The 26536-nt window shown below is 44.2% G+C and overlaps 3 protein-coding genes across 4 annotated transcripts in view; 2 read left to right on the top strand and 1 right to left on the bottom strand.

Annotated features, from left to right (window-relative positions):
- LOC311111805 (piezo-type mechanosensitive ion channel component 1-like) overlaps nt 1–2912 on the top strand; it is a 72674-nt gene extending 69762 nt beyond the window's left edge. The window contains exons 48-50 of the mRNA XM_084154659.1: nt 49–128; nt 974–1172; nt 1358–2912. Coding sequence (XP_084010785.1) covers nt 49–128; nt 974–1172; nt 1358–1622 — 544 coding nt within the window. The 3' untranslated portion in view covers nt 1623–2912. The remainder of the gene's footprint in view (nt 1–48; nt 129–973; nt 1173–1357) is intronic.
- LOC311111806 (cytoplasmic tRNA 2-thiolation protein 2-like) lies at nt 2674–8597 on the bottom strand. Of its 2 annotated transcripts, XM_084154660.1 has the most exons (15): nt 7545–8597; nt 7297–7371; nt 6994–7072; nt 6853–6912; nt 6622–6682; nt 6386–6495; nt 5909–6204; nt 5631–5766; nt 5313–5444; nt 5109–5200; nt 4778–4878; nt 4444–4648; nt 3658–3724; nt 3465–3523; nt 2674–3299 (listed from the first exon to the last, which is right to left on the bottom strand). In XM_084154660.1, exons 1-15 carry the CDS (start codon nt 7598–7600, stop codon nt 3215–3217), a joined length of 1614 nt encoding a protein of 537 aa, XP_084010786.1. In that variant the 5' UTR covers nt 7601–8597; the 3' UTR covers nt 2674–3214. The 2 variants fall into 2 exon arrangements, with proteins under 2 accessions (XP_084010786.1, XP_084010787.1); XM_084154661.1 differs by lacking the exon at nt 7297–7371 and having other exon boundaries at nt 2892–3299; nt 7545–7879.
- LOC311111807 (E3 ubiquitin-protein ligase RNF166-like) lies at nt 8543–26211 on the top strand (the record flags this gene model as incomplete). Its single annotated transcript, XM_084154662.1, has 6 exons — nt 8543–8712; nt 21563–21719; nt 21956–22068; nt 23406–23520; nt 23958–24065; nt 24376–26211. The coding sequence occupies 6 exons, from the start codon at nt 8543–8545 to the stop codon at nt 24442–24444; spliced, it is 732 nt and encodes a 243-aa protein (XP_084010788.1). The 3' UTR covers nt 24445–26211.
- Nucleotides 26212–26536: the final 325 nt, after the last annotated feature.

Genomic DNA, 26536 nt, shown 5'->3' with positions numbered 1-26536 from the left:
TCCTGTCCTGAGTTCTGTTTGACATTCTCTGTACTGTTTTTTCCTTAGACGTGTGCCTCACATGTTCCCCAACTATATCCGAGCACCGAACGGAGCCGAGGCCAAACCAGTCGACCAGCTGTATAAAGGTCAGAGGGGCTTTTATTTATAAACATCCTTCTTGCCATACAGTGCTTGAAATATTCCCAAGTGGCGCAGTGGTCTAAGGCACTGCATCACAGTGCTAGCTGTGCCACTAGAGATTCTGGTTTGAATCCAGGCTCTGTTGTAGCTGGCTGTGACCGGGAGACCTATGGGGTGGCGCACAATTGGTCCAGGGTAGGGGAGGGAATGGCCGGCAGGGATGTAGCTCAGTTGGTAGAGCATGGTGTTTGCAACGCCAGGGTTGTGGGTTCGATTCCCACGGGGGGCCAGTATGAAAAATAAAAAATGTATGCATTCACTAACTGTAAGTCGCTCTGGATAAGAGCGTCTGCTAAATGACTAAAATGTCAATGTAAAATATAGACGGGTTAGCTGACAAAGTCACGGAAATGATGCACACGCTTCAAAGGGGCAGAAGGCCAAGTGTTGTTATGGTTCTGGATGGCCAGATAGCTAGCAGCAATGACAAAAAGCTGCCATGTGGTGAATCGTAAGTGGCTCGTTTCAGTTTGTTTGATCTTGTTCTTAATGCATTGTTTTGACTGATGTCACGTCTATGCTAATATGGCTAAAATTTGCTAGCTGTAACGATGTATTTGAGAGACAAGTGCTCATTGTGCAGCTTTATTTATGTTTTCAATTAACATTGGAGATAATATACAGTTTACATGTTATCAACAATCTAAGCCAACCCCGTCTGTTTTTCCCCATAGTTGCACACGAGTCAGTTTTGTTGCTAAACATCCAACCCGTCTACAAGGAAGCTCAAAGCTAAAACATAGGCAGTCGGTCTGTGTTACTGTCTCCCTGACACCATGTTATGTTGCAGGTGACGAGGAGGGCTACCAGGATGTAACCCTGTCTCTGATGAGGGACCGCTCTCTGAACAGCACCCGTGGGGCCCAGGAGTGGTGGGACATCAGCATCGCCGACTGTCCTCCGTCCACAGGGGATTGCGGCGTCCTGCCCATGGTCATCTTCAACGACAAAGTCAGCCCCCCCAGCCTAGGTTTCCTGGCAGGATATGGGTAAGATCTGTGCCTGTCTGTCTTCTCAATGGTAGCCCATTCCAGCAAATCTAATACTAGATTTACATTCACACTATTTTGTGGGAAATGAACTGTATTTTGAATAGAAGATATCCATAATTTCATTTTCAGACAGAGAGCTCTATGTTCAGTTATGCTCATTCTATACTTGTTGTCCATTGCAGGATCATGGGTCTGTACGTGTCGGTGGTGCTGGTGATTGGGAAGTTTGTGAGGGGCTTCTTCAGTGAGATCTCTCACTCCATTATGTTTGAGGAGCTGCCCTGTGTTAACCGTATCCTCAAGCTGTGCACAGACATCTTCCTGGTCAGGGAGACCGGAGAGCTAGAGCTGGAGGAGGAGCTCTACTCCAAACTCATCTTCCTCTACCGCTCACCAGAGACCATGATTAAGTGGACAAGAGACAAGCTATCAAGTGACAATCGCTAGCCCCCTCCCCCCCCCTCCCCCAAGCTGTGCTGTCCCATCACATCCAGAGCACCCCTGGCTGGGGCTGTCTGACACACAGGGGTGCCTCTACCTGGTCTTCCTCTAACAGACCCAATGCTAGCTCCAGTGGGTCTATTTTCGCTGTGCACTAACCCCTCCTCTTAGCCAGGGGGAAAGGGATGTTTTGTCTGTTTCTGTACACTGAGAGTACTATTTGCCTCTGCTGCTGGGCCGTACTGAGACAGTGAGCCAGAGGCTGTGTGGCAGCCAAGGGTCTGCTCCAGTGCCCCTCCCCTGGTTATGGAAGGTTTGGCTAAGCCTCTCCAATCAGAAGGGCAGGTTAGATGCTTTGCACTTTGACCACAGACTAAAGCCAGTCTCCCCTTGTCTTATTGCTTGGGTTCCAACAGAAAGATTGGCTTCTGAATGAGAAGGTGTGATGGCCGGGTCGACCTACAGACACTACCCCGTAATGAAGAGCCAGGCCCCCTGACAGGTCACAGGCTGGATCCTCACTACACTGACCAGCACAGTGTGGACTAATGCAGCCCCAAAGGGGACAATTTGAGAGAAAAGGGGCCTAAAGTAGGGTGTTTGTTTCCAATCAAAACACTATTAGATCATATTCAGCCAAATCTCTGAATCTTACTCAAACTGTTGACTAATTGAAATGCTTCAATTGGGAGGAAAGCTAACTTTGTACATTGCAACAAGTTACAGGCTTATTGATGGCAAGACTTGAATCTTGTAAAAAGTGTAAAATACATTGTGGTTAAATGACAGAGTATAGCAACACTGTTCAGAGTAAAGACTGAACCATACTAAATGTCTCCATGCTGGAATATTGCATAAGGCAACATTAGCCCCATCTCTGGAAAATGTCATGCTGGAGTAGTTTCATAAATTGTGACACTATACAGAACACACAGCTACCATTGTGCCTTAAATCATATTTTGTTCTGAATGGTTACAATATGGTTCAACCATTGCTTGAGCAGTTGCCAATATGCACAAACCTAAATGCACAAACTTAAAACCAAAACCTTTCCTAACTTTAATAAACATGTTATACTTTATTGCCAAATGTTCGCTCTCATTTTCAGAGAACCCGGGTGATGCTGATGGGAGTCCTAATGTAGAACCATGTAGGTTGTTGCTGTGGGATCTCTGTTGTGGAAGAATAACCATATTTCTATTTCCAATACAATGTGATTCAGCTCCTAAACCAATGAAAATATTGTTAATGTGTACAAATAAATGATCACTTATTCCTGACATGGAAAAACTATTCATTCTTTTAGCGTCATACATTCATATTCAATTCATTAGTTATACCTGAATCAATGTTAGATTCACCACCAAGCAGTGCCATGTACAAAGCAGCTTTATTTTGGCTGCAGTTAAAGTTTAAAATCAGTCTATAGTTGTCTTATAGCCAAATAATTCATCAACTGACTGAAAATAAATATAAAAGCAATTGGTATTACAGTTCATATTGAGACAAACAGCCTTGGCTGTATAGTTGCCAGGGGAACAATGTCACTAATGTGTGCCGTTGGACGTTGTCCAGTAGCACTGGGTATTAATGTCTGTCACAAGGACCCATTGACCCTCAGGATGGCTTCATCTTCTTCCTCATCTAGCAGGAACTCACTGATCTCCTCCCTCATCTGAGACCTAGACAAGTCCATAAAGAGGAGTAACAAGGTAAATATAAGGATATGCTAAGTGCAATTCTACTGGTAATAACTCAATATTCTGTGCAGCCATTATGGGCAAATTAAAATACCTATTTCACAAGTATTTCTTGTTTTTGAGTAAAGAATGTAGTGTAAATCTCACCTTCTCTTCCTCCTCTCAGCCTCTGACAGTATGTACTGGGGAAGGGCATCTTCTGCAGTCTGTAGAACAGAGAAAGGCCATGGTTAAACAAAGGCAATTGTTCACATTGGACATTGTCCTGCTGTAGTCTTTGTAAAGATGATCTTGTTGATGTTTAGGAGTAATGTGAAGTGATAGATGTCCTTTCACTTACCATGTCTTTGATGGTCAGTCTACAACTATAACACAACAGGCTTTTAAGATCCACTATCTCTGGTTCCCTGAAAGAACACACAGTATTGTATTAATTCAATAGCATCAACATCGCAAAATAAACACAGCCTCTTATTGTACAAGCAACCTCAAGTTGCTTGGCACTTCACCCTAAATGTAAACGTGTGAATATACACTGAGTGTACAAAATATTAAGAACAACTTCTCTTTCCATGACTGACTGACCAGGTGAATCCAGGTGAAAGCTATGACCCCTTATTGATGTCACTTCTTAAATCCACTTAAATCCGTGTAGATTAAGGGGAGGAGACAGGTTAAAGATTTTTAAGCCTTGAGACAATTGAGACATGGGTTGTGTATGTATGCCATTCAGAGGGTGAATGGGCAAGACAAAATATTGAAGTGCCTTGGAACGGGGTATGGTAGTAGGTGCCAGGCGCACCAGTTTGTGTCGATCTGCAATGCTGATGGGTTTTTCCACGCTCAACAGATTCCCGTGTGTATCAAGAATGGTCCACCACCCAAAGGACATCCAGCCAACTTGCCAACAGTGGGAAGCATTGGAGTCAACATGGGCCAGCATCCCTGTGGAAAGCTTTCGACACCTTGTAGAGTCCATGCCCCGACGAATTGAGGCTGTTCTGAGGGCAAAAGGGGTGTGGCTGCAACTCAATATTAGGAAGGTGTTCTTAATGTTTTGTACACTCAGTGTACACAATCCAGCTGTACTGTAATGCAAACATTGGAGACATAAATGCCTACTGACTTAGCAGAGGAGCAGCAGCCCCCCTCTCCAGTCCCACAGCCCTGACTCTGGCCCCCTCCAGTGGAGCAGCACTGGCCCTGGCCTGCCGAGGAGGCTGGAGGCGGCTCTGGAGCTGCTGCTGTACCAGGGGTGAACCCAGGGCCTGGGCCCCGCCTCTGAGACAGCTGCTCTGAGATCAGTGTGGCCTGATAGGCAGAGAACTCCTCTACAGAACAGGGGGAGGCAGAGAGAGAGAGGTAGAGATGAGATATTGCTGTGATTACAAAAAACTACTTTCAGTACAAAATGCCATATTTTTATTTAGTGAGTACAGTACATTGGCAGTGTGACTCACCTAGTTTAGTGTCCAAGGCACAGACACACAGTAGGCACTTAGCAGAGGGTTGTGTGTTGGTGTTCTTTGGGGGACATGCTGTGTGGAGCTTCTCACTGGTCCTGGAGGACAACCATCAACACAGGTGTTCATTACCAAAATCCTCAAAAAGACATTATCAACAGCTATCTTAACACTAGTCTAGATACATAACAGGCTAATTTAAGATTGATATAGTATCCTTTTAACAAAATCCCCCTTCAACCACTATTTTCTTTACAAATACTGCACCATATAGAAGTCATTCTTACAAGTGGTTCCTAGTGTGCCTCCTTGTGCTACCCATCCTCACCTGTAGATTGTGCTGACAGTAGAGGGGAAGTCAGTCTGTAGTTTGGTGACAAAGCTCTCTGTCAGGCGCTGGATGCTGGCCTTGTCTTGTGCCTGGAAGAGGCAGTGAAGGAAGAAAACTTAAAATACTCTGAGAAGAATACTGACTTGGCACACAGCGCCACACTACAGAACAATGATAGTAATCAGAGCACAGCCGACTCACCTTAGTGTCCAGGCCAGGGATGAAGACTGAGGGGATGTCAAACATTCTGTTGTAATATGCTATTTCTTTAGAGGAGTAGTCCCTCATGGGTCTGACAATGACCACGTCTCCGTAGCGAGGATCTGAGAAGCCCTGTGAACACAGCAACATTTCTAAATGACACAGCTACTGCTGTCAGAGCTCTATACACAATGTGTGCCTATGTGGGCTAATGCTGCAGTGATGCTACGAACGGTACTTTAAATATTGCGATAGAAGGGCATAAACATAATGTTCACTATTCCACTGAGCTGAAAGAGGTGAGGTCTTTTTCCTCACCGTGTCCGTTGCCAGCGATGCCCCTCGCCCCAGAGAGATGTTGCTGAGCAGTTTGATGGCCAGGCGGGAGCAGCTGTCCCCCATCATCACCTTGGTGTAGCCCTGTGTCCTCGCTGTGTGGAGAATCAGGTGCTGCCTGGACAAAGCAACGTATTACACCTCATTAGTCAAATGGCCTTAACACAAACTAGACCTTCAGAAGCATTTCAGACATTTTCATCCCCCATATGCTCTGATAATTGAATGGCATGTCTCGGAGATACAGTCTAATCTCTCACCTCAGTGTATGTAGCAAATCCTCTTTGGCTGTCAGTGTTCTCACAGAGGCAAACAGTCTCTGAAGGGCTTGGCTGTGTTCAGGAGTGATGGGGCTGGTTATTCCATTCTGGACCTCCTGCATGCTCTGACTGGACAGGTGACTCTGGGTATTCTCCACAGAGAGGTCTGGGTGCTGGTTCTGGTTCTTCCTGGTATGGATGAATTGGTCCACAGCAGCTTTATAACTCGACCCAGTCTGAGGTTTTTCTGTGGCCGAGGATCCTGCCTCTAGCACTGAGCTGGGGAGACTGAGTACCTGAAACACCATGGAAAGCAAAAGACAATAGACATGATAGACAGTAGATGATAGACAGTAGATGATGCAACCATATATTCTAAACAGTGACAAGCTATAATACATATTTAATTCCAATGATCAAACCTCAGTCTCACATCCCAGAAAGAATTACAAACAACATTTTTCTGACCCAGCTCACCTGCTCCAGGTGGACTATGTGGTAATGGTAATTAGTGGCTCTGAAAACAGACTCCAGTTGAGCCACTGCCCTCTCCCGCTCTTCCATGCTTTGACCACAGGCACCGCCCTCTGTCAAGACACAGCAATAGACAATCATCACACATGAGCAAGTCTAATGGGCCAGAACAAGCTGCTATTTGACAAACAAACAAAAAATGTTGCACCAAAGAGCATCGATGATCATCTGTGCATTACCATCTATGTAGATAATTCCGGGGACAAATCTCAACTTCTTCGGTGCGTCTCGACTCAAACCCTGAGAGAGGAAAAAGGTTCATTTTTATTCAGAAAAACAAAACAAAGACAGTTTGAAACCCTTAATAATTTGAAGAAACTGTCAATGTGTTACATCTAAAATGTCAGCCCTGTGATATTTCAGTAATTGCAACATACAGTGTAACTACACATCTAGAAATGCCCAACTACCTCTTGAACCTGTGACAGCATGGAGCTAGAGGCTGGCCCTCCAGACACTGCAAGAAGAACCTACAACAGAGAAACAATGCCAACTCAGTTGTTTGATTTATGTAAGACCTTACAAAAATGCTATAGATGGATATTCAATACCTTCTCTCCAGGGAATATGACCCGGTTCTTTCCCAGCATGGCCCGGAACTTGTGTATGAAGTACTCCTTGAAGCAGCCCCTGGCCAGAAGACATACCCAAATAAATACATTACTTTTCATTATTAACTACAAAGAGCAGATGTGCTGACAATGATAGCAAAAAATGCACAACTAAGTATAAATTACCACATTCTAATTGTTGCTGTAAATTCTGTGGGGTCAGTTCTTGAGACAAATACATCTAGTTTGCGATATGACAACCCTCTCCTGTTTAATTACAAAACGCTGTTCAATTAATGTTACCTGCAAAAGGCATCTCCAGCTCGGATGATCAATACAGCTGTATTTTCTTTACATTTGACACATTTGTTGGAGACCCTGCGATCAAAAATGTATTGTGAGTGGATGGAAGCAGTTGCTACAGCAGATAAAATTATAAATAGCTAAACTAAACGTTAGCTAGCGAGCTGAACTCAGTTACACGTGGACATTAGCTTGACTGCAGCTAAAGCAACTGGGTAATCTAGCTGTTAAATGGGCAAATAGTTTACCGTGGGGTCACTCTGTGTTCTAGCTGTCCATTGTATTCTTCATCAACCTGGCACATGGTCGAGTTGAACAAGTTAGCTAGCTATGTGATGAAGAGCTCTAATTCCTTGTAGCTTGCTAGCTAACAATTGCAGAATGTAGCTGTCACAAATGTTTCGGTTCAAGCTTGCCAGTGAGCCAGTTAAAACTATGTGAGCAGATACCAGAGTTTTTCGAAACTCTATTTAGCTAGATAAATTCATTAGATTAATTTAGCTATTTCAAGATGTATTTAATTCAGCCTATTTCTTATAGCTGTCAAAAGCGCTTGAATAACAACATCGCGCATTTTGATGACGTAGCGAGATTCTGTCCACACTCATGTGAAGAGCGTTTTGTAGTTTGATCACTGTTATTTTTGTGGATGTATAACATATCACATTAATCAATATTGCAACACATAGTTAAAAGAGAAAATTAGAACTCTAATAGCGTAAACATTTTACAACAAAATGAAGCAATGTATTCTGGGAGTGTAGTTTGAAGCAGCTGTAAACTGAGTTGGTGAAATCGCGAACTAGACTTCAATGCCCAGAAACGTAATATTTTTGTTGTAGCTGTACTGCTTGTTCGTGAGAGTCGCCCTGAACTAGCAGTTGCGCAAAATCCCTGATCTTTTAATTATCTGGATATATTTTGGTCAGTTGTTTGTAAATGAAGATTATTTGAAGATCGAATAATCTGTTCAGCGCCCTGCTCTGGTCGACTCTCATCAACCAGCACTGTCTTGTAATGTTTACTTATTTCGTGCTTCGGCGTGTCCTCTCGAGCGCTTGTGTAGCGGACTGATGTTAGCTAAATTATTTTACACAAACAATACATAGGCGTGGTAGCTTTACTTATACGCATTATTCACACGAAGGATGTCCATCGTGCACAATCGATGTAAATACTCGATGTGAATACTCCCAGGTAGTTACAGCCATAGTCGAGAACGAAGTGCGAGCAGAGATCCGCGTTCATGATGGCGATGTTTCGCAGCTTTGTGTCGGCAACTCATCAGCTCAGGCAGCATCAACAGAACGGGGCAGCGGCGGCTGCCTCTGGCGAGAGCCTCGAGAGCCAGTTCTCGTGCCCAATTTGCCTGGAGGTGTATCATAAACCTGTCACCATTGCAAGCTGTGCCCACACGTAAGTTGACGGATTTGTGATATCTTGCTTCTCAGACAAATGTCTCTCACTTACAAAACAACAACAACGTGCTATTGTGTATATAGCATATATTCTCACATAATATTTGTATTAGATGTTGTCACTTATCAGTCTGCAGATAGAGCTGTCAAGCTCATTTTTGCTCTCACTTAAAGTAACGGTTTTGCAATAAAATGCTTATGATTCACAGCAAAAATGGCACATCTATGATAGATAAAACTGCATTGATACTGGGATAGGGATAATGTTTCATTTTTTCAAGGGATGCCAACTTGCCAAAGGGAATGCAAGGGAGCTCAGACAGTAGAACGAAGCGGGCTTGGTGGTAGTTCAGTGCTTCCCGGAACGCAATATCGACGTGAAATACTAGCTAGGATCATTATAGCGGATTTGATGAGAAATGTTGGACAACAGTTTTTTCATAATAAAGACGTAATAGCAACAGACAGAGGAATGCGTGGCTAACTCAACACAAATTAGATTAGCCTGGGCAGCCGATAGTGGGCGCTATCTATCGGCTGCCTAGGCTAAAATGAGATGTGTTGACGAAAATAGGAAGACCGTTTTGTATACTTTTAGCCAGCACTAAGATATTTGGAAACAACAATATTAAAATGTTTTTGATTCTCATGGTGCTCATTGCATTGTTTGATCTATCATGTTTCTGTAGCGTTTTAGCACTCAGTCAGAGAAAAAGCCGAATTATTAATGGAGTTTGTTTTCCCACCACTGCATTCCACCATAAACTAGCCACAATGTCATTGACTAGGCCTCGGGCACGTGGGTAATGTAACCCCAGTGTGGCACATGAGAGTTGCCTTTGATCTGTGATGTGCTGCCTCTGGAACATTGAGCAGAGCTTCTGCCTGCACCATTCTCTCACTGTGATTACTTCACATTTCACATGTACAAGGAAGCGTGCTGAATAGTGGTTGTAAAAGTTAGGTTGTGAACATTGCATGAATATGCCTCAATAAGACTCATTTTTACAATCTTTAGCCACACTTGTTTTTTTTAAGTACACCACAAGGTTGATTATTGGAAACCATGGGGTTCGAAAGCTCTCTAGTTTTATAAGCCATTTGGAATGAGTTTAAAAAAGCAATTTGGAGGCGCCACATCATCACCAGTTATTGACCAATTATGCCTTGTTCCCCTAAACTGAACATTAGTGAACATCATTGTAGGGCTGTAGACTAAGTAACACCACCTGTGTTTGTTTTTCTGCCTCTTTTTGAGGGCAACTTGATGTCCATTCTTCTGCTGTCAACACTGAAGATTACTGGCATTTTGAAAACACCTCCCTTTCATTCTCCTTTTTGACACCTTCTGTGTGTCTACAGGAATGAATGTGTATGGTTGACTTGAAGCCGACTGCATTGTCACTCGCCAAACAAACCGTTCCTCCTGCCCTTTTAGGATGACATTTTTCTACGAGTGTGACAATGGGAGCTTTAATATGGCTGCTCATTTAAAGACGGGGCTCTGTCTGACTCACATCTTTTTTTTGTCTGTGATGTAACGTGGGTCTGGTGGGTTGATTGAATAGTCTGCTCCAGATGTTTGCTGTGTGGCTGTCTGTTGGCCTGTCCCACCAGCAGTACTGAGTTTGCTGATGACATTCGGTGAGGTACACTGTCAGAGCAGCTCTTCTCTCTTTCATTTGCCTGCTGCTTTCAGGGACATACAGCTTTTCTGTGGCTCGCTTCTATCTGACAAGCATGTAGGCTAGTCCGATCTGTGTGAGATTGGCTCTGTGGATGTCAACATCTCACATCTCACACCATTGCTGAGGTTAACACTTGCCCAACCCATCCTCTTCCTCATCAGGAGTTAAAGCGTCCAAGCAGTTATCAAGACCCATGAAAGTCTGTAGAAAACATGACATTGTGTAATATATGCTAATACGGTACATTATTATATTTTGTGTTTAACGTTACTTCAACTAGGAGTGGTTATGTCGTTGACTCAGATATTACCAATGTCTCTCTTAAGTACAAAAAAAACGTTCTCTGCTCTTTATCCATACAGCATAAGGACAGTGAGGGGCATATAAATGTTATTTGAGGACATATGCATACAGTCAGTCTAAATATAGAAATCCAATGTATTTTCTATTAAACCTCAGTGGTTCTGGTTGAACCCAGAACTAAAAGTCCTGTCTGTGCTATTATCCTGACAATAACACTTGAAGCATGAAATGTACATGGATGTAATCCAGCAGGAGAAAAAAGAGCTGAGGATGATGGAATTACACACTGTTGTCATGATTGCACTATCAGTACCACACACACAGAGCTGAGTGGAAAAGTACACATGCACGCACATGTCCTGGTGCTGCTCATTGTCATGGTGATGCTAAAGGCCTACTCACAGCAGTGGAGGCTGCTGAGGGGAGGACGACTCATAATAATGGCTGCAATGGAGTCTCGCTGTTGGCTGGGCTCCCTGCCTGTGCCATTAAACCCCTACAACTCATTCAGAATGCCGCAGCCCGTCTGGTGTTCAACCTTCCCAAGTTCTCTCACGTCACCCCCCTCCTCCGCACACTCCACTGGCTTCCAGTTGAAGCTCGCATCCGTTACAAGACCATGGTGCTTGCCTATGGAGCAGTGAGGGGAACGGCACCTCCGTACCTTCAGGCTCTGATCAGTCCCTACACCCAGGCGAGGGCATTGCGTTCATCCACCTCTGGCCTGCTGGCTCCCCTTCCTCTGCGGAAGCATAGTTCCCGCTCAGCCCAGTCAAAGCTGTTCGCTGCTCTGGCACCCCAATGGTGGAACAAGCTCCCTCACGACGCCAGGACAGCGGAGTCACTCACCACCTTCCGGAGACATTTGAAACCCCACCTCTTTAAGGAACACCTGGGATAGGATAAAGTAATCCTTCTACCCCCCCCAAAAAAAAAAAAAAAAAAAAAAAAAAGTATAATTGTAAAGTGGTTATCCCACTGGCTATAGGGTGAATGCACCAATTTGTAGTCGCTCTGGATAAGAGCGTCTGCTAAATGACGTAAATGTGCCCTTGAGCAAGGCACTTAACCCTAATTGCTCCTGTAAGTCGCTCTGGATAAGAGCGTCTGCTAAATGACTAAAATGTAAATGTAAATGAGTCAATGGAATGGTGTCAACCACATGGGAACCAGGTGTTTGATACCATTCAATTTACTCAATTCCAGCCATTATTATGAGCCGTCCTCCCCTCAGCAGCCTCCACTGACTCACAGGCATGTATCCATGTGGACAACTAATTTTTTGCCATTGATCTTGGTATGAGATGACTTTTTCAAGTGTGTGTATTACCTTGCCCTGGACAAAACAGAGAGACTCCGGTCTATTCAGCATTATAGACAATATTATGATTAAGATAGGAACCGAATATCAGTTTGTAAATTCCAAATCCCTCCCCCAAAAGGACCCCTCCACAATCCCAATGTTATCTCACTCAAATTCTCCAGAGCATGCACTTTAGTCTTCATCGCAAACCCCAATCTGTTAAAAACTCTGAGGCCAGAACTAATCCTTATCCCACTCAGTGGTGAAGACTCCATCTGGCTGTTTCAACCCCTTACCCCACTCTTCTCTTGAACATAGACAAAAGCTTCAATGGATAAATGGTTGAGTCTCATACAGTGTGCATAAGCATAACCCAGTCCAATAACACACCTGCTCACCTTACCTAAGCTTCATCCCTCGCCTACTCTCTTTTTCTGTGTCTCTCTCCCTCCATCCCTCGCTTCCTCACGTGGCGTTGTTAGTGGGCTGAACCCAAGTCAGTCTTGGAAGCCTGACTCCTGACTCCTGACCCATCCCCCACCTCCCTCCTTGTCTTGGGTAATTTGATGAAGTTTGCCCATTGAGAGAGGGAGTGAGACAGAGGGAGGAAAGGAGCAAATCAGGAGCTTTTATTCCTTCAAGGTTGTTCTGCATTCTCATGTTCTCACACTCAGCTATGCAGTGTGCCGGCATACCTTTCAGTGTCTCTCCACTGCTCTAGCTGAGCTGCTGCTGGGGAGATTGAACACAGGTCTCACATGAGAGCCTCTTACTGCTCCCTCAGGCCATGGAGGAGACCACTCACTCTAGTGACTCACTACATTCTACCTCCAACACTACTGTATGCATGCATTGCTTCCGCATGCAGTCTCTCTCGCACACAACCACATACACACAGACTCATGCACCTGCTTTGCTTCCTGTGGCGTTGGCATGGAGCCCACTGTCACACAGTGGATTTGAAGTCTGTTTCCTCTGGCCAATATGGCTTTCCAATCAGCTCCCCACTGCCCCATTCTGCTAAATGGGTCTGTGGGAAAGGACAATATAATGTGTAACTACTGTAGCTACAACAACAAAACAGTAGACTACCAAAGACTGTTGCTAAGCACCATTGGCATTGCAACCTTCCAGAAAACTGATCATGCAGTTTGTGTGGTCTGTGATGTTGCATCAGGATACCTTTAGCTGAACCTTCCTATGTGGGTGGTAGCCTGAAAGGCTGACTTAAGTGTCTTAAATTTAGTAGTTTCAGTACAATGCTCAGAACTGAGGGGTTTGTTTTGCCTCTCTCTCATGCAGACAGTAATTTGCAGAAGCAGTCCTTAAATGTCCTCAGATCTATTTTGGTTCTTTTACAAAGAGCAGGTGGCTATTTTTAAGCCATTACTGAGTACTGAGACTGTTCTTGGCTTCCTCTCTATGAAAAATGTATTTGTTTCACAACCTAGCCTACTGCTGGATTTTCATTCCTAGTGCTCACACTATGATGTACATTGCACTACACAGTCTACTAGGCTATACTGTAAGATCCAAGGAAGCGATTATCTTGCACATTGAAGGGGACGACCACAAACCTGTTGTCGTGAAACAAAATAACTTGCAGAGGCAGTAAAAAGCATGTGTGAGGAGCTCGGCTTTTTCCTCTGCGTTGACATAGTGACTGGTGTTACGGTGCGTTCAGAGGATGTCCAGCTGAGAGCACCTTGAGGTGTGTCATGTCAAAACAATCTGTCCTCGCCCCCACCCCCTCTAACGGTGGTGTGTCACGTAAGCCATGTGTTTCAATGTGCAGGCGGGATGTATAAGCAAGGGGTTGACTGGGACGGGCAGTAGGTCTTAGCCTTAGTCTCCTCTGACAATGCAATATATTATACAGGCTAGCTCTATGGATTCCCTCATTTAGACATATTTAGATTTGGTAAAATCCCAGGGTTCTTCTATTCAAGAGATGTTACCCCAGGGTTTTTAATCGGCGCCGCTGACAGATTGGAAACTTGGTACGGTTCAGTATGGCTATCTAGCAGATGCTGTGTTCGTACAGAACTGGTTGGAAATGAAAACCTTCTTTTATAGGATTCATTGTCATGCGTGGTGCGGCTAGAAGCCATCTAGCCGTCTGCTTCTGGTTTTCTGTGACGTCGAGCCTTTAATTCTGTCCTGTAACGTTACAGTGACAAACCCATCTGACAGCGTGCGATAAGAGCCTTATTTCAGCTGAGAACAAAGCTTCTGAAAGTCACATGTAAAGATGTTCTGGCATGTCAAACTTGCTGAATGTGTGAAATACCCTCGCAAACTCAGACCCTCTCTGCTCTGTTAAATCTGGTTGTATCCTATTCCTATACTGTGTGTTTGTTCAGGGGGGGAAACAACCATGAGTTCCTCCTGCTTCTCTATGCGCTGCAGTGCCTACTGTACTTTAGTTCTGAGAAGTAGATTGAACTGAGCAGAGGTGCAGATGGTGAGGAGCCAACCCTGGGGCTTCTGTGTTCTAGTAGCACCTGGCTTCATTTGCTCTCATTAGCCTACCTCTGCTCTCCTGAAGTGGCAGCAGATATCTCTCCGAGAGCTTCATCTCCCTTCTCTGCACAGGAAATATGGTCAGCTCTCTCCATTTCTTCAGGGAGGGAGGTGGAGAAGGTAGATAAAATATACACAGTTATAGAGCTTCTCTCCTTATAGCACCATACATCATCATATATACCATATGCATCAGCAAGTCTTCCCCGTATCCTTGGGTCAGGTGTGTGCTGCGTTGTGATGGCAGGCGATGCCATTGTCTCTATCTATAATGGGGAGATAGGCCTATCTATGTGTAAAAATAGTGTTCTTTGGTGACTCTCTTTTACTCCTGGAGAAATAGGCAGTTTCTCGCCTGCTCCTTTAAGACCTTCCTTAGGTAGCCTATATTGGGCTCCCGAGTGGCGCAGTGGTCTAAGGCACTGCATCTCAGTGCTTGAGGCGTCACTACAGACCCTGGTTCGATTCCAGGCTGTATCACAACCGGCCGTGATTGGGAGTCCCATAGGGCGGCACACAATTGGCCCAGCGTCGTCCGGGTTTGGCCGGTGTAGACCGTCATTGTAAATAAGAATTTGTTCTTAACTGACTTGCCTAGTTAAATAAAGCTAAAATAAAATTCTAAATGGTAGCCAACTGCTTATCTTTTATCTATTGGTGAGCATTTCATGTCAATTATCAGGAAGCATATTGGACATGGCCAAAATGTTTACAACTAGGCAGTACAGAACAGTATTTCAACAACACCATGTTCACCCTTGAGTGTTTGTCACTCCCATGTCACCACACACTTGACCACAACTCTTTCTTTAACCGCTGTTCAACTAGACACAAGACGTGCAAACGTGTGAGTGTGCCTGCTGTCTGATGAATGTTGAATACAGCGGCGGTGATTTAATTGTCTAATAGGAGGGTGCTACACCCGGGCATCTTTAAGTGATGACAGACGAAGCTAGAAGATAACCTTGGAGGTGTCTTTCAGACCAGAGTTAGGCTACAGCAGCTCTGGATGCTTACTTTGAAAGACTGCTGCTGCTGGGGTGCTTGGGAGAGATTTGTATTTCAATTATATGGAGACAAGTTTCCCCTCAGACTTGTGTGTAGGAGTTATCTTCAGGAGAGGGAGATTAGCATTTTTAAGAGTCTCTTGTTGCTCGCTGCATGTTCTGTAGACCATTGTAGCTCTGTCTGTCCTGTTCTCCATCTTTGTTTCTGTCAGTGTGACAGACCAAAATGATGTTGTTTCAGCACTGTTGGCTTTTAGTATTCATCAGTGCTGTTTGAATATATGTGCTTTGTTCAATGCTACTCCTCTCATGCTGGCTTGTCAATTCTCTGAGACAGTATCAACCCTAGACAGTCCTTTATCACTGTCCAGACAGAGCTTCACGGTTCACTACATCTCAGCTGATCAAACGGCTCCTCAAACGGTCTGTTTTGGAGCTGCAAAAAAGCTTGAGTCCCTTCCTCCCACCTATCTGTTTTATTGATCTATAAATAGGTGTTTTGGGATAGTTTTCTGGAGTGTCTGGAACGTAAATAGGTATGAGGACAGACTGCAAACTTTATTTTGATCTAACCTGATAGACACCACACTTTGCAAAATAGACACAGGCACGCAATTCGAACAACTCCTCACGGAGCAACTGACTCCGACATGAGGGTCAGAAAGCAATGTGCTCCAGTGACATTTATGCTAGCCGAGCCTCACACACTAACATTTTATGTTTTGGGATCCTAGTGTCAGCATTGTAGCAATAATTTGGCCAACATCCGGCTTTCATGATGCTATTGGTTTATTAAGGTAGTAGAAAAGGACGGCAAATGACTTGTACTGCTCTGGTACTAAGATGGGCAGCAATTACACTACCAGTCAAAAGTTTTTTATTTTCTACATTGTAGAATAATAGTGAAGAAATCAAAACTATGAAATAACACATATGGAATCATGTAGTAACCATGTAGTTCAAATAGCCACCCTTTGCCTTGATGACAGCTTTGCACACGCTTGGCATTCTCTCAACCAGCTTCACCTGGAATGCTTTTCCAATAGTCTTGAAGGCATTCCCACATATGCTTAGCACTTGTTGGCTGCTTTTCCTTCACTCTGCGGTCCGACTCATCCCAAACCATCTCAATTTGGTTGAAGTTGGGGGATTGTAGAGGCCAGGTCATCTGATGCAGCACTCCATCACTCCTTACACAGCCTGGAGGTGTGTTGGGTCATTGTCCTGTTGAAAAACAAATGATAGTCCCACTAAGCCCAAACTAGATGGGATGGTGTATCGCTGCAGAATGCTGTGGTAGCCATGCTGGTTAAGTGTGCCTTGTATTCTAAATAAATCACAGACAGTGTCACCAGCAAAGCACCCCCACACCATAACACCTCCTCATCCATGCTTTACGGTGGGAACTACGGATGTACACATGCGGAGGTCATCCGTTCACCCACACCGCGTCTCACAAAGACACGGCGGTTGAAACCAAAAATCTCAAATTTGGACTCCAGACCAAAGGACACATTTCCACCGGTCTAATGTCCATTGCTCGTGTTTCTTGGCCCAAGCAGGTCTCTTTATATTATTGGTGTCCTTTAGTAGTGGTTTCTTTGCAGCAATTCGACCATGAATGCCTGATTCACACAGTCCCCTCTGAACAGTTGATGTTGAGATGTGTCTGTGACTGGAACTCTGTGAAGTATTTATTTGGGCTGCAATTTCTGAGGCTGGTAACTCTAATGAACTTATCCTCTGCAGCAGAGGTAACTCTGGGTCTTCCATTCCTGTGGCGGTCCTCATGAAAGCCAGTTTCATCATAGCGCTTGATGTTTTTTGCGACTGCACCTCAAGAAACTTTCAAAGTTCTTGAAATGTTCCGTATTGACTGATCTTCATGTCTTAAAGTAATGATGGACTGTCGTTTCTCTTTGCTTATTTGAGCTGTTCTTGCCATAATATGGACTTGGTCTCTTACCAAATAGGGCTGTCTTCTGTATACCCCCCCTACCTTGTCACAACACAACTGATTGGCTCAAACGCATTAAGAAGGAAAGAAATTCCACAAATTAACTTTTAAGAAGGCACACCTGTTAATTAAAATGCATTCTAGGTAACTACCTCATGAAGCTGGTTGAGAGAATGCCAAGAGTGTGCAAAGCTGTCACCAAGTCAAAGGGTGGCTATTTGAAGAATCTCAAATATAAAATATATTTTGATTTGTTTAACACTTTTTTGGTTACTACATGATTCCATATGTGTTATTTCATAGTTTTAATGTCTTCACTATTATTCTACAATGTAGAAAATAGTAAAAATAAAGAAAAACCCTTGAATGAGTAGGCTAGCTGAGTATACCTTTGATTATGAGGCAATGATATCCCCAGATAATATTATTACCAGCATCTACACTCATGTATAATTTCTCAAAGCAATTTATTTCCAAGTATTGTGGGCTCTCTTGAGAATAGGTCTAGGTCTACGCACTAGGCCTAATTATTAGCATATTTTTATCTTAATGTCGGCACATAGGCTATGCTTCATCCAGATCTCAGCTCAACAGTGTTGTTGGGTGGATGGAAACAAACAGATCTGGTACTTAAGTGGATATTTGACCATGTTTTGACTAGATTGGCTGTGTTTTGGGGTTTCCTATGTGACTGGGAAGTGACTCCAGAGGAGGTCACATGGGTCATGTAGCTAGTTGAATATGGATGGAGTGAAGTGAGAGGTGTTTAGCTATTAAAACTAAGCCCATGCTAATGTGATAACTAAGGTGCTGAAACCGTGCCATTACTTTTAATAGACTTCCCCTGACGTTATTTAGCGCTCCACTGTGTTGTTAAGAGTTTATTAGCCACTTGATTAGCCTGCCTGAGGGCGGACTGCATGGTTTCTTCCACAAGTGGTGAGTTCTGGCAGAGAGGTGGAGATGGCCACCAGCTGAAAGAGAAGAACAGTGGTAGACCCACACAGTTAGAACCAAGACTGGTTGTGGCTATGCAGGGAGATTTGAATTCTGAAGTGCAACATGGCTCTTTGCATATCGGACCACTCAGCTCTTTGCTTTAATAATATTCTGCTACTCTCTTTATCTCTGTTCTCTCCTCTCTCTTCGCTCTCTCTGAATGAAGGGACGTTTTCATGCTCAATTGAGCTCTGTGTGGGCATTATTGTATCTGTGTCTGTGCAGGCCTCTGTGGACATAATGTTAATGGAAACATTTACCCTCCCTATCACTGTGTGGTAAGCAGAGTACAAGATTGGGCTGTGCTGTGGATGCTGTTAGGATGAGCTGATGGAGTCCGTCCCTCCCCAATAGCCTCCCCTCCTCCTTCACCATCATGCCTCTTTCTCTGCTTGGCTGGCTGCTCTTCTGCTCTCTAGCATGTAGCTGGTTTGATGGGGTTATTTTCGGGCATCGAGGGGATGATTATTCTTATGTTCTCTCTTTCCACACCTGGCTTTTCTCTCTAGTTGGACTTTTTTGAAGGGACCAATTTGCTGAACAGGATTTGTTATTTTTAATGGGGCAAAGAGTTGCCGAAAGTGCTTTCATAGCAACAAATGAAGTAGCAGGTGTGTGGCTCTGGGGTGCTAGTAGCCACTCTTAAGATTACACGCTGAAATCGGTCAAGTTCAAAGGGAACCATTTTTGTCCTCTGCCCTTCCCTGATCTCTGCAGCCCTGAGCCTGAGGAAACTAAGTATTTCCCTACCCTACCCGCTCTCATTCAGGCCGACAGGGCCATAAAGCATCCGACAGCGCTGTAAAAATCTGCAGTGATTCAGTACTCTGGCAGTATAAACTCCTGGCTCATTTATCAGGGGAGGTTTCACGGCCAGCCCAAGACCAGCTCTCTGGGCCCTCTGTTTGCTGACGGTGCCCCCCCCTGCATTATGCTACCCCCCCCCCTCCCTCCCTGTGTTAGGTCCCCCTGGCAGTGCTGACTGCTGACTCATGTGCCCATTGCTCAGCCTGTGTGCATGCCACCACAGGGGCATTTCTCGGCCCCAGCGCTGCAAGCGGTGCCCACGTTGCTCAGAGCCGCCAGAGGAGATGATGATGGGTGAATGCTGGGTCTGTCTGACTGTGAGTGATGCTGCCCCAGCAAATATACACACCACCACTCTACTGGCACTGTGGTGTGTGTCGAATGAGACTGACTGGAGTTCACTGTGTGGGAAAACCTTGAAGAGATTCATAGAATGTTATTAAAGCATAGAGATTACACATTTCTCTGGGACACTTGCCCCGAATGATCACTCTGATTCACTTTGTATTTAGACTTTATGTACAGTTGAAGTCGGAAGTTTACATACACCTTAGCCAAATACATTTAAACTCAGCTTTTCACAATTACTGACGTTTAATCCTAGTAAAATTCCCTGTCTTAGGTCAGTTAGGATCACAACTTTATTTTAAGAATGTGAAATGTCAGAATAATAGTAGAGAGAATTATTTATTTAAGCTTTTATTTCTTTCATCAAATTCCCAGTGGGTCAGAAGTTTACATACACTCAATTAGTAGTTGGTAGCATTGCCTTTAAATTGTTTAACTTGGGTCAAACGTTTCGGGTGGCCTTCCACAAGCTTCCCACAATAAGTTGGGTGAATTTTGGCCCATTCCTCCTGACAGAGCTGGTGTAACTGAGTCAGGTTTGTAGGCCTCCTAGCTCGCACACACTTTTTCAGTTCTGCCCTCAAATGTTCTATAGGATTGAGGTCAGGGCTTTGTGATGGCCACTCCAATACCTTGACTTTGTTGTCCTTAAGCCATTTTGCCACAACTTTGGAAGTATGCTTGGGGTCATTGTCCATTTGGAAGACCCATTTGCGACCAAGCTTTAACTTCCTGACTGATGTCTTGAGATGTTGCTTCAATATATCCACATCATTTTCCTTCAGCACGGGGGTGGCAGCATCATGCTGTGGGGGTGCTTTGCTGCAGGAGGAACTGGTGCACTTCACAAAATAGATATAATCATGAGGTGCTTCACGGTTGGGATGGTGTTCTTCGGCTTGCAAGCGACCCCCTTTTTCCTCCAAACATAACGATGGTCATTATGGCCAAACAGTTCTATTTTTGTTTCATCAGACCAGAGGACATTTCTCCAAAAAGTACGATCTTTGTCCCATGTGCAGTTGCAAACCGTAGTCTGGCTTTTTTATGGCGGTTTTGGAGCAGTGGCTTCTTCCGTGCTGAGCGGCCTTTCAGGTTATGTTGATATAGGACTCGTTTTACTGTGAATATAGATACTTTCGCAGCTGTTTCCTCCAGCATCTTCACAAGGTCCTTTGCTGTTGTTCTGGGATTGATTTGCACTTTTTGCACCAAAGTACGTTCATCTCTAGGAGACAGAACGCGTCTCCTTCCTGAGCGGTATGATGGCTGCGTGGTCCCATGGTGTTTATAGTTGCGTACTATTGTTTGTACAGATGAACGTGGTACCTTCAGGCGTTTGGAAATTGCTCCCAAGGATGAACCAGACTTGTGGAGGTCTACAATTAATTTTCTGAGGTCTTGGCTGATTTCTTTTGATTTTCCCATAATGTCAAGCAAAGAGGCACTGAGTTTGAAGGTAGGCCTTGAAATACATCCACAGGTACACCTCCAATTGACTCAAATTATATCAATTAGCCTATCAGAAGCTTCTAAAGCCATGACATCATTTCCTGGAATTTTCCAAGCTGTTTAAAGGCACAGTCAACTTAGTGTTTGTAAACTTCCTACTGGAATTGTGATACAGTTCATTATAAGTGAAATAATCTGTCTGTAAACAATTGTTTGAAAAATTACTTGTGTCATGCACAAAGTAGATATCCTAACCGAACTATAGTTTGTTAACAAGAAATTTGTGGAGTGGTTGAAAAACTAGTTTTAATGACTCCAACCTAAGTGTATGTATACTTCCGACTTCAACTGTATCAATCGACACATGTCCCGATTGTCAGTCAGTTTCTCTCAGAGTATAGGCTAGATTATTTGGTTCCAGTGCAACGACTGACTGCCTCTCCGTCTCTGTGTGTGTGCAGGTTCTGTGGGGAGTGTCTGCAGCCCTGTCTCCAGGTGACTTCTCCCCTCTGCCCTCTGTGTCGCATGCCTTTTGACCCAAAGAAGGTGGACAAGTCCTCCAGTGTGGAGAAACAGCTGTCCAATTACAAGGCCCCCTGTCGGGGCTGCAGTAAGAAGGTGAACTACACTACTGTGGCCTCCCAGTCTCAAGCCAACACACATACTGTACAGACGCACACTTGATGATACACAATACCACACACACTCACAAAACATCTCCCTGCCAATTTATTCACTTAATAACATCTCTCTCTCTCTCCTGTTCCTCTACGTCTCTCTGTCTCTATCTCTCTCTTGTTCCTCTACCTCTCTCTCTCTCTCTCTCTCCTCCTCTCTCCACTGGTGGGCTCCAGGTGTCTCTGATCAAAATGAGGTCACACATCTCCTCTTGCGCAAAGGTCCAGGAACAGATGGCCAACTGCCCAAAGTTTGTGCCTGTGGTCCCCACTTCACAGCCCATTCCCAGGTAAGCTCTCGGAGGGGCTCTCAGTCGCTCCTGGACATCAGGGTCCATTTGGACAGACTGAAGAGATTTGAGTCAATATTTCTGTCCTAGCATTGATCTGCAGAACCACACTCCCAATACATTTTATCCCAACAGTATGAATGCGTGTCTTTTATGAGTAATGCTCTCCTGTGGTGTTCCTGGCTCTCTGGGATGTTGTGAATACCTTTGATGTAAAGGGACTCAGGAGATGTGATTTTCTGCTGACACATGAACACCCGTAAGAACACACAGACACAAACACCCCCAGACACAAATGCCTACTTACAAATACCAGTACCGGTATAGGCATCCTTTGATTTTCACAGAGCAGCAGGATATCAATGCCCATCTACACTCTTCCAAGTGTGTGTCTGTGTGTTTGTAAGCAGATGTACTCTGTCTTTGATGATGTACAGAGAGGGAGGTAGGTGGGGATAATTAGCTCTTCAAAGAGGAATTGGTTCATTCCCTCCCTTTCAGTGTTTCTGTTTTTACATCAAGTCACGTCTAACTCTGTCTAGAGGGTATGTCTGTCTGTCCTTCTGTCTAGAGGGTATGTCTGTCTGTCCTTCTGTCTAGAGGGTATGTCTATCGGGAGGGTCTTTCTGTCTGGAGGGTCTGAACAACTCAGCCAGAGGAGGTCCCACTCCCAACATGTGCTAGAAGCACTGAGTTACTAGTCTGAGGAAGAGTACTGTGTTCAGGCTCTGTCACGTCCATAGTAACCATCTGGAACTCACGGGTGAACACAGAACAGCTTATCTTGTGTCTTCTCTCGGTTTTCAAGGTTGTTGTTTTTACCACATTCCGAAACATGATTTAATTGGGCGATGTTGCCAGTACCACAAAGGCAGAGTCTCATCTAGTGCTGGTGTTGTCTACTTGTCAGAAAGTCATTATTCTGACTAAACTGTCACTTTCTTAGCCCAAGGCTGAAATTATGTTTGGTTGGTATAGTTTCTCTGAGGACATTGTTGTTCTATAAAGTCTACAATACAGTGTGCACCTTTATCGGCTATTCAAATAGACATGTCTGTCAAATAGACATTTCCCATTAGCTAGTAGACTGTCCTACCTGAGAGACCTGTCAACCCTAAGTCTGATGGGACTCTAATGGGCTGCTCCTGGTTAGCTGTGGAGGGTAGTGTGTGAATAGGCCCTGTTGTCTTGCTGTAGTGCTGATGGAGCAGTGAGTTAATAAACACATTGTTAAGGGGTGTGGCTCGGCTAGCGTAAATGTCACTGCAGCACATTGCTTTCTGACCCTCATGTCCACACAGGCTCCTACTAAACGTGTGTTTTCTCCCTGCCTGCAGCAATATTCCAAACCGTTCCACCTTTTCATGCCCGTTCTGTGGAGCCCGCAATCTGGACCAACAGGAGCTGGTCAAACACTGTATGGAAAACCACCGCAACGATCCCAACAAAGTGGTCAGTCTGTTATGTTATACCCTGAACTATGGACACTGTCCTAGTCTGAACATGGACACTGTCCTAGTCTGAAGATGGACACTGTCCTAGTCTGAAGATGGACACTGTCCTAGTCTGAAGATGGACACTGTCCTAGTCTGAAGATGGACACTGTCCTAGTCTGAACATGGACACTGTCCTAGTCTGAACATGGACACTGTCCTAGTCTGAATATGGACACTGTCCTAGTCTGAACATGGACACTGTCCTAGTCTGAACATGGACACTGTCCTAGTCTGAATTTCCTCAAGCATTTATGTGCTGATATGAAGTGTTACGCAACGTTGATGTCATTCTTCATGAGAGTGCATCCTAAACCAACAGAGATTCTACTGCATTCTGGTTTGGTGTACTGGTGAGGTAATTACAGGGTTGTTGATTGGTTGGTGTGCCTCCAGGTGTGTCCTGTATGTTCAGCCATGCCCTGGGGGGACCCCAGCTACAAGAGCTCCAACTTCCTCCAGCACCTCCTCCACCGGCACAAGTTCTCCTACGACACGTTTGTGGTGAGGATAAGGGTTGGGGTCTGGGCTCTGTGTCGTCTGTTCTTTAGATAGGACTAGAGCAGTTCTGTTGTCAATAATGTGACTGTAATATCCTAGTACTGTCACTGTAATATCCTAGTACTGTCAATGTAATATCCTAGTACTGTCACTGTAATATCCTAGTACTGTCAATGTAATATCCTAGTACTGTCAATGTAATATCCTAGTACTGTAACATGAATGCACTGCATATCTCAAAGCAGTCTGCTTTATTTATTTGGTGTCTGGCATTATTCGCTCAGTGGTTGACTGTGTGACTTTGTGTTTGCAGGACTACAGCATTGACGAGGAGTCATCACTGCAGGCAGCCATGGCCCTGTCCTGTCAAATCAAATGTTAAAGTGAGTGACTGTCTGACTCTGTGTTTGCAGGACTACAGTATCGATGAAGAGGCGGCACTACAAGCAGCCCTGGCTCTCTCCATGGCAGAGAACTGAGTCCCCTTGGTCCTCTGAGTCCCCCACTCTGCTGTCTGGGGATGCACTTCCATCCTGACACCCCACTAGCTCTCTTTCTTTGTCTGGATCCACCCCATATCCCGCCCCCTCCACAGCCACCTCACAGGGAGAGTTTGGAAGGACCTTGGCCCTGGCCTAGACTCCCACTCTGGGAGAGCTCCAGAGGGATTATGTCCTAACCCTGTCCCCGATCCTCTACCTGGCCCTTCATCCACTCTGTTCACCTGCTTAACTCGTCAAGGCTCATTACCATTACATCATATCCTCTCAGCCAGCAGCAGCCCCTTCACTTCCTGTATACTGGGGAGGAGGGGAGCTTGGCCTCCAATAAATGTTGCAATTCAAAACCACTGCAATGCAAAACAATGAGTACAGCATGGACATTTTTGTTATTCGGCAGAAAGTATGAAGGTTCCCAAAAATAAGGATTTAAGGTATTTTCTTTAACTCTTTATTTTTCACTGTTCAAATGAAACGTTTTCAAACTCCAGGAAAAAGCCATCACATGACACACGTTCTGGTAAAAGTACCACAGATTAGTTCTGTTAAAGTTTATTCTCAAGTGCATAATTTGATGGCTTTTTGAATAAGAGGGACTACAGTTGAATGGCTTGACCCCATTGTCAGTGTGATAAGCTTCCAGCTGGGTGACAGCCTAGACATGACCAGTTAAACAGAGAGGGAGGACATTCTCACGTCCCCATCACGACAACAACACACACTAACATTTGCAAATCAAAACAAACTATCAAACTATCCCCTTTTGTATTCAGAGTTCTTGTGAATACTTGCACTTGTCACATTTTTCTACATAATTGAACTATAGATTGTTCTTATTTCATAGTTAAGAAACAGAATTATAGTACTGCATTTAGTCTTCACTCTGCTGTTGCTCTGCTGATATTTTTATGAAGCACCAGACAAGATAAAATCTATTTTTGGAAAATGTTTCAGTTTCAAATGCTGTACTAATAATAAGAAACGTGTTTATTGGGGATGTGTTTGTTGTTTGACCACCTTTTTCAAAGTACCCATTGGTACTGTACTGCTGGCATCAAACAGTTGTTAGCAGGAGCTTAGGGCCTATGTGTAATACACTGTCTCAAACACAAGAGGGCACCCCAGTCTCGAAATAGACCGGGCACAAGTCAAAAGTCATTCAAAGCCCAGTGTTCTTCAGTCAGTGTTACTCCAAGTCATCATGTTTATACCCATGCACAGTATTGTGAAAAATGCCCATGTGTTGCCTAAATGTATGACCTGTTTGGTTTAGTGCCCACTATGAGAAGTGTTAGGGAAATTGACATTGTAAAGTGCAAGAAGTGAAATATTATGACGTGAGTACTGTTGGATAAGTATATCCTTGTGGTTGAATTGGTTGTTGCCCTGTAAAAGTCCAGTTTTATGTTCATTATTTTATTGATCGTAAAATGTAAAAGTGTACATTGCAACACTGTACAGAATCAGTACAATGTTCCTCGGCCATTTACAGTGCCTTGCAAAAGTAATCATCCCCTTGGCATTTTTCCTATTTTGTTGCATTATAACCTGTCATTTAAATTGATTTTTATTTGGATTTCATGTAATGGACATACACAAAATAGTCCAAATTGGTTAAGTGAAATGCAAAAAATAACTTGTTTCAAAAAATGCAAAAAAAAAAAAAAACGGAAAAGTGGTGTGTGCATATGTATTCACCCCCTTTCCTATGAAGCCCCTAAGTAAGATATGGTGCAACCAATTACCTTCAGAAGTCACATAATTAGCTAAATAAAGTCCACCTGTGTGCAATCTGTGTCACATGATCTGTCACATGATTTCAGTATATATACACCTGTTCTGAAAGGCCACAGTCTGCAACACCACCAAGCAAGCGGCACCATGAAGACCAAGGAGCTCTCCAAACAGGTCAGGGACAAAGTTGTGGAGAAGTACAGATCAGGGTTGGGTTATAAAAAAATATCAGAAACTTTG

The sequence above is a fragment of the Coregonus lavaretus genome, assembly GCF_964263955.1.
Source record: "Coregonus lavaretus genome assembly, chromosome: 37".
Classification (NCBI taxonomy): domain Eukaryota; kingdom Metazoa; phylum Chordata; class Actinopteri; order Salmoniformes; family Salmonidae; genus Coregonus; species Coregonus lavaretus.
This window is presented reverse-complemented; position numbering and strand designations above follow the sequence as displayed.

What these genes read in the sequence shown, in the direction of transcription:
- LOC311111806 (XM_084154660.1), bottom strand. Translation starts at nt 7,600, where the DNA reads ATGTGCCAGGTTGATGAAGAATACAATGGACAGCTAGAACACAGAGTG. An exon ending in CGGAATTATCTACATAGATG is followed by an intron (nt 6,496 to 6,621) that starts GTAATGCACAGA and finishes GTGTCTTGACAG; the next exon opens with AGGGCGGTGCCTGTGGTCAA. An exon ending in CATCGCTGGCAACGGACACG is followed by an intron (nt 5,445 to 5,630) that starts GTGAGGAAAAAG and finishes CTGTGTTCACAG; the next exon opens with GGCTTCTCAGATCCTCGCTA.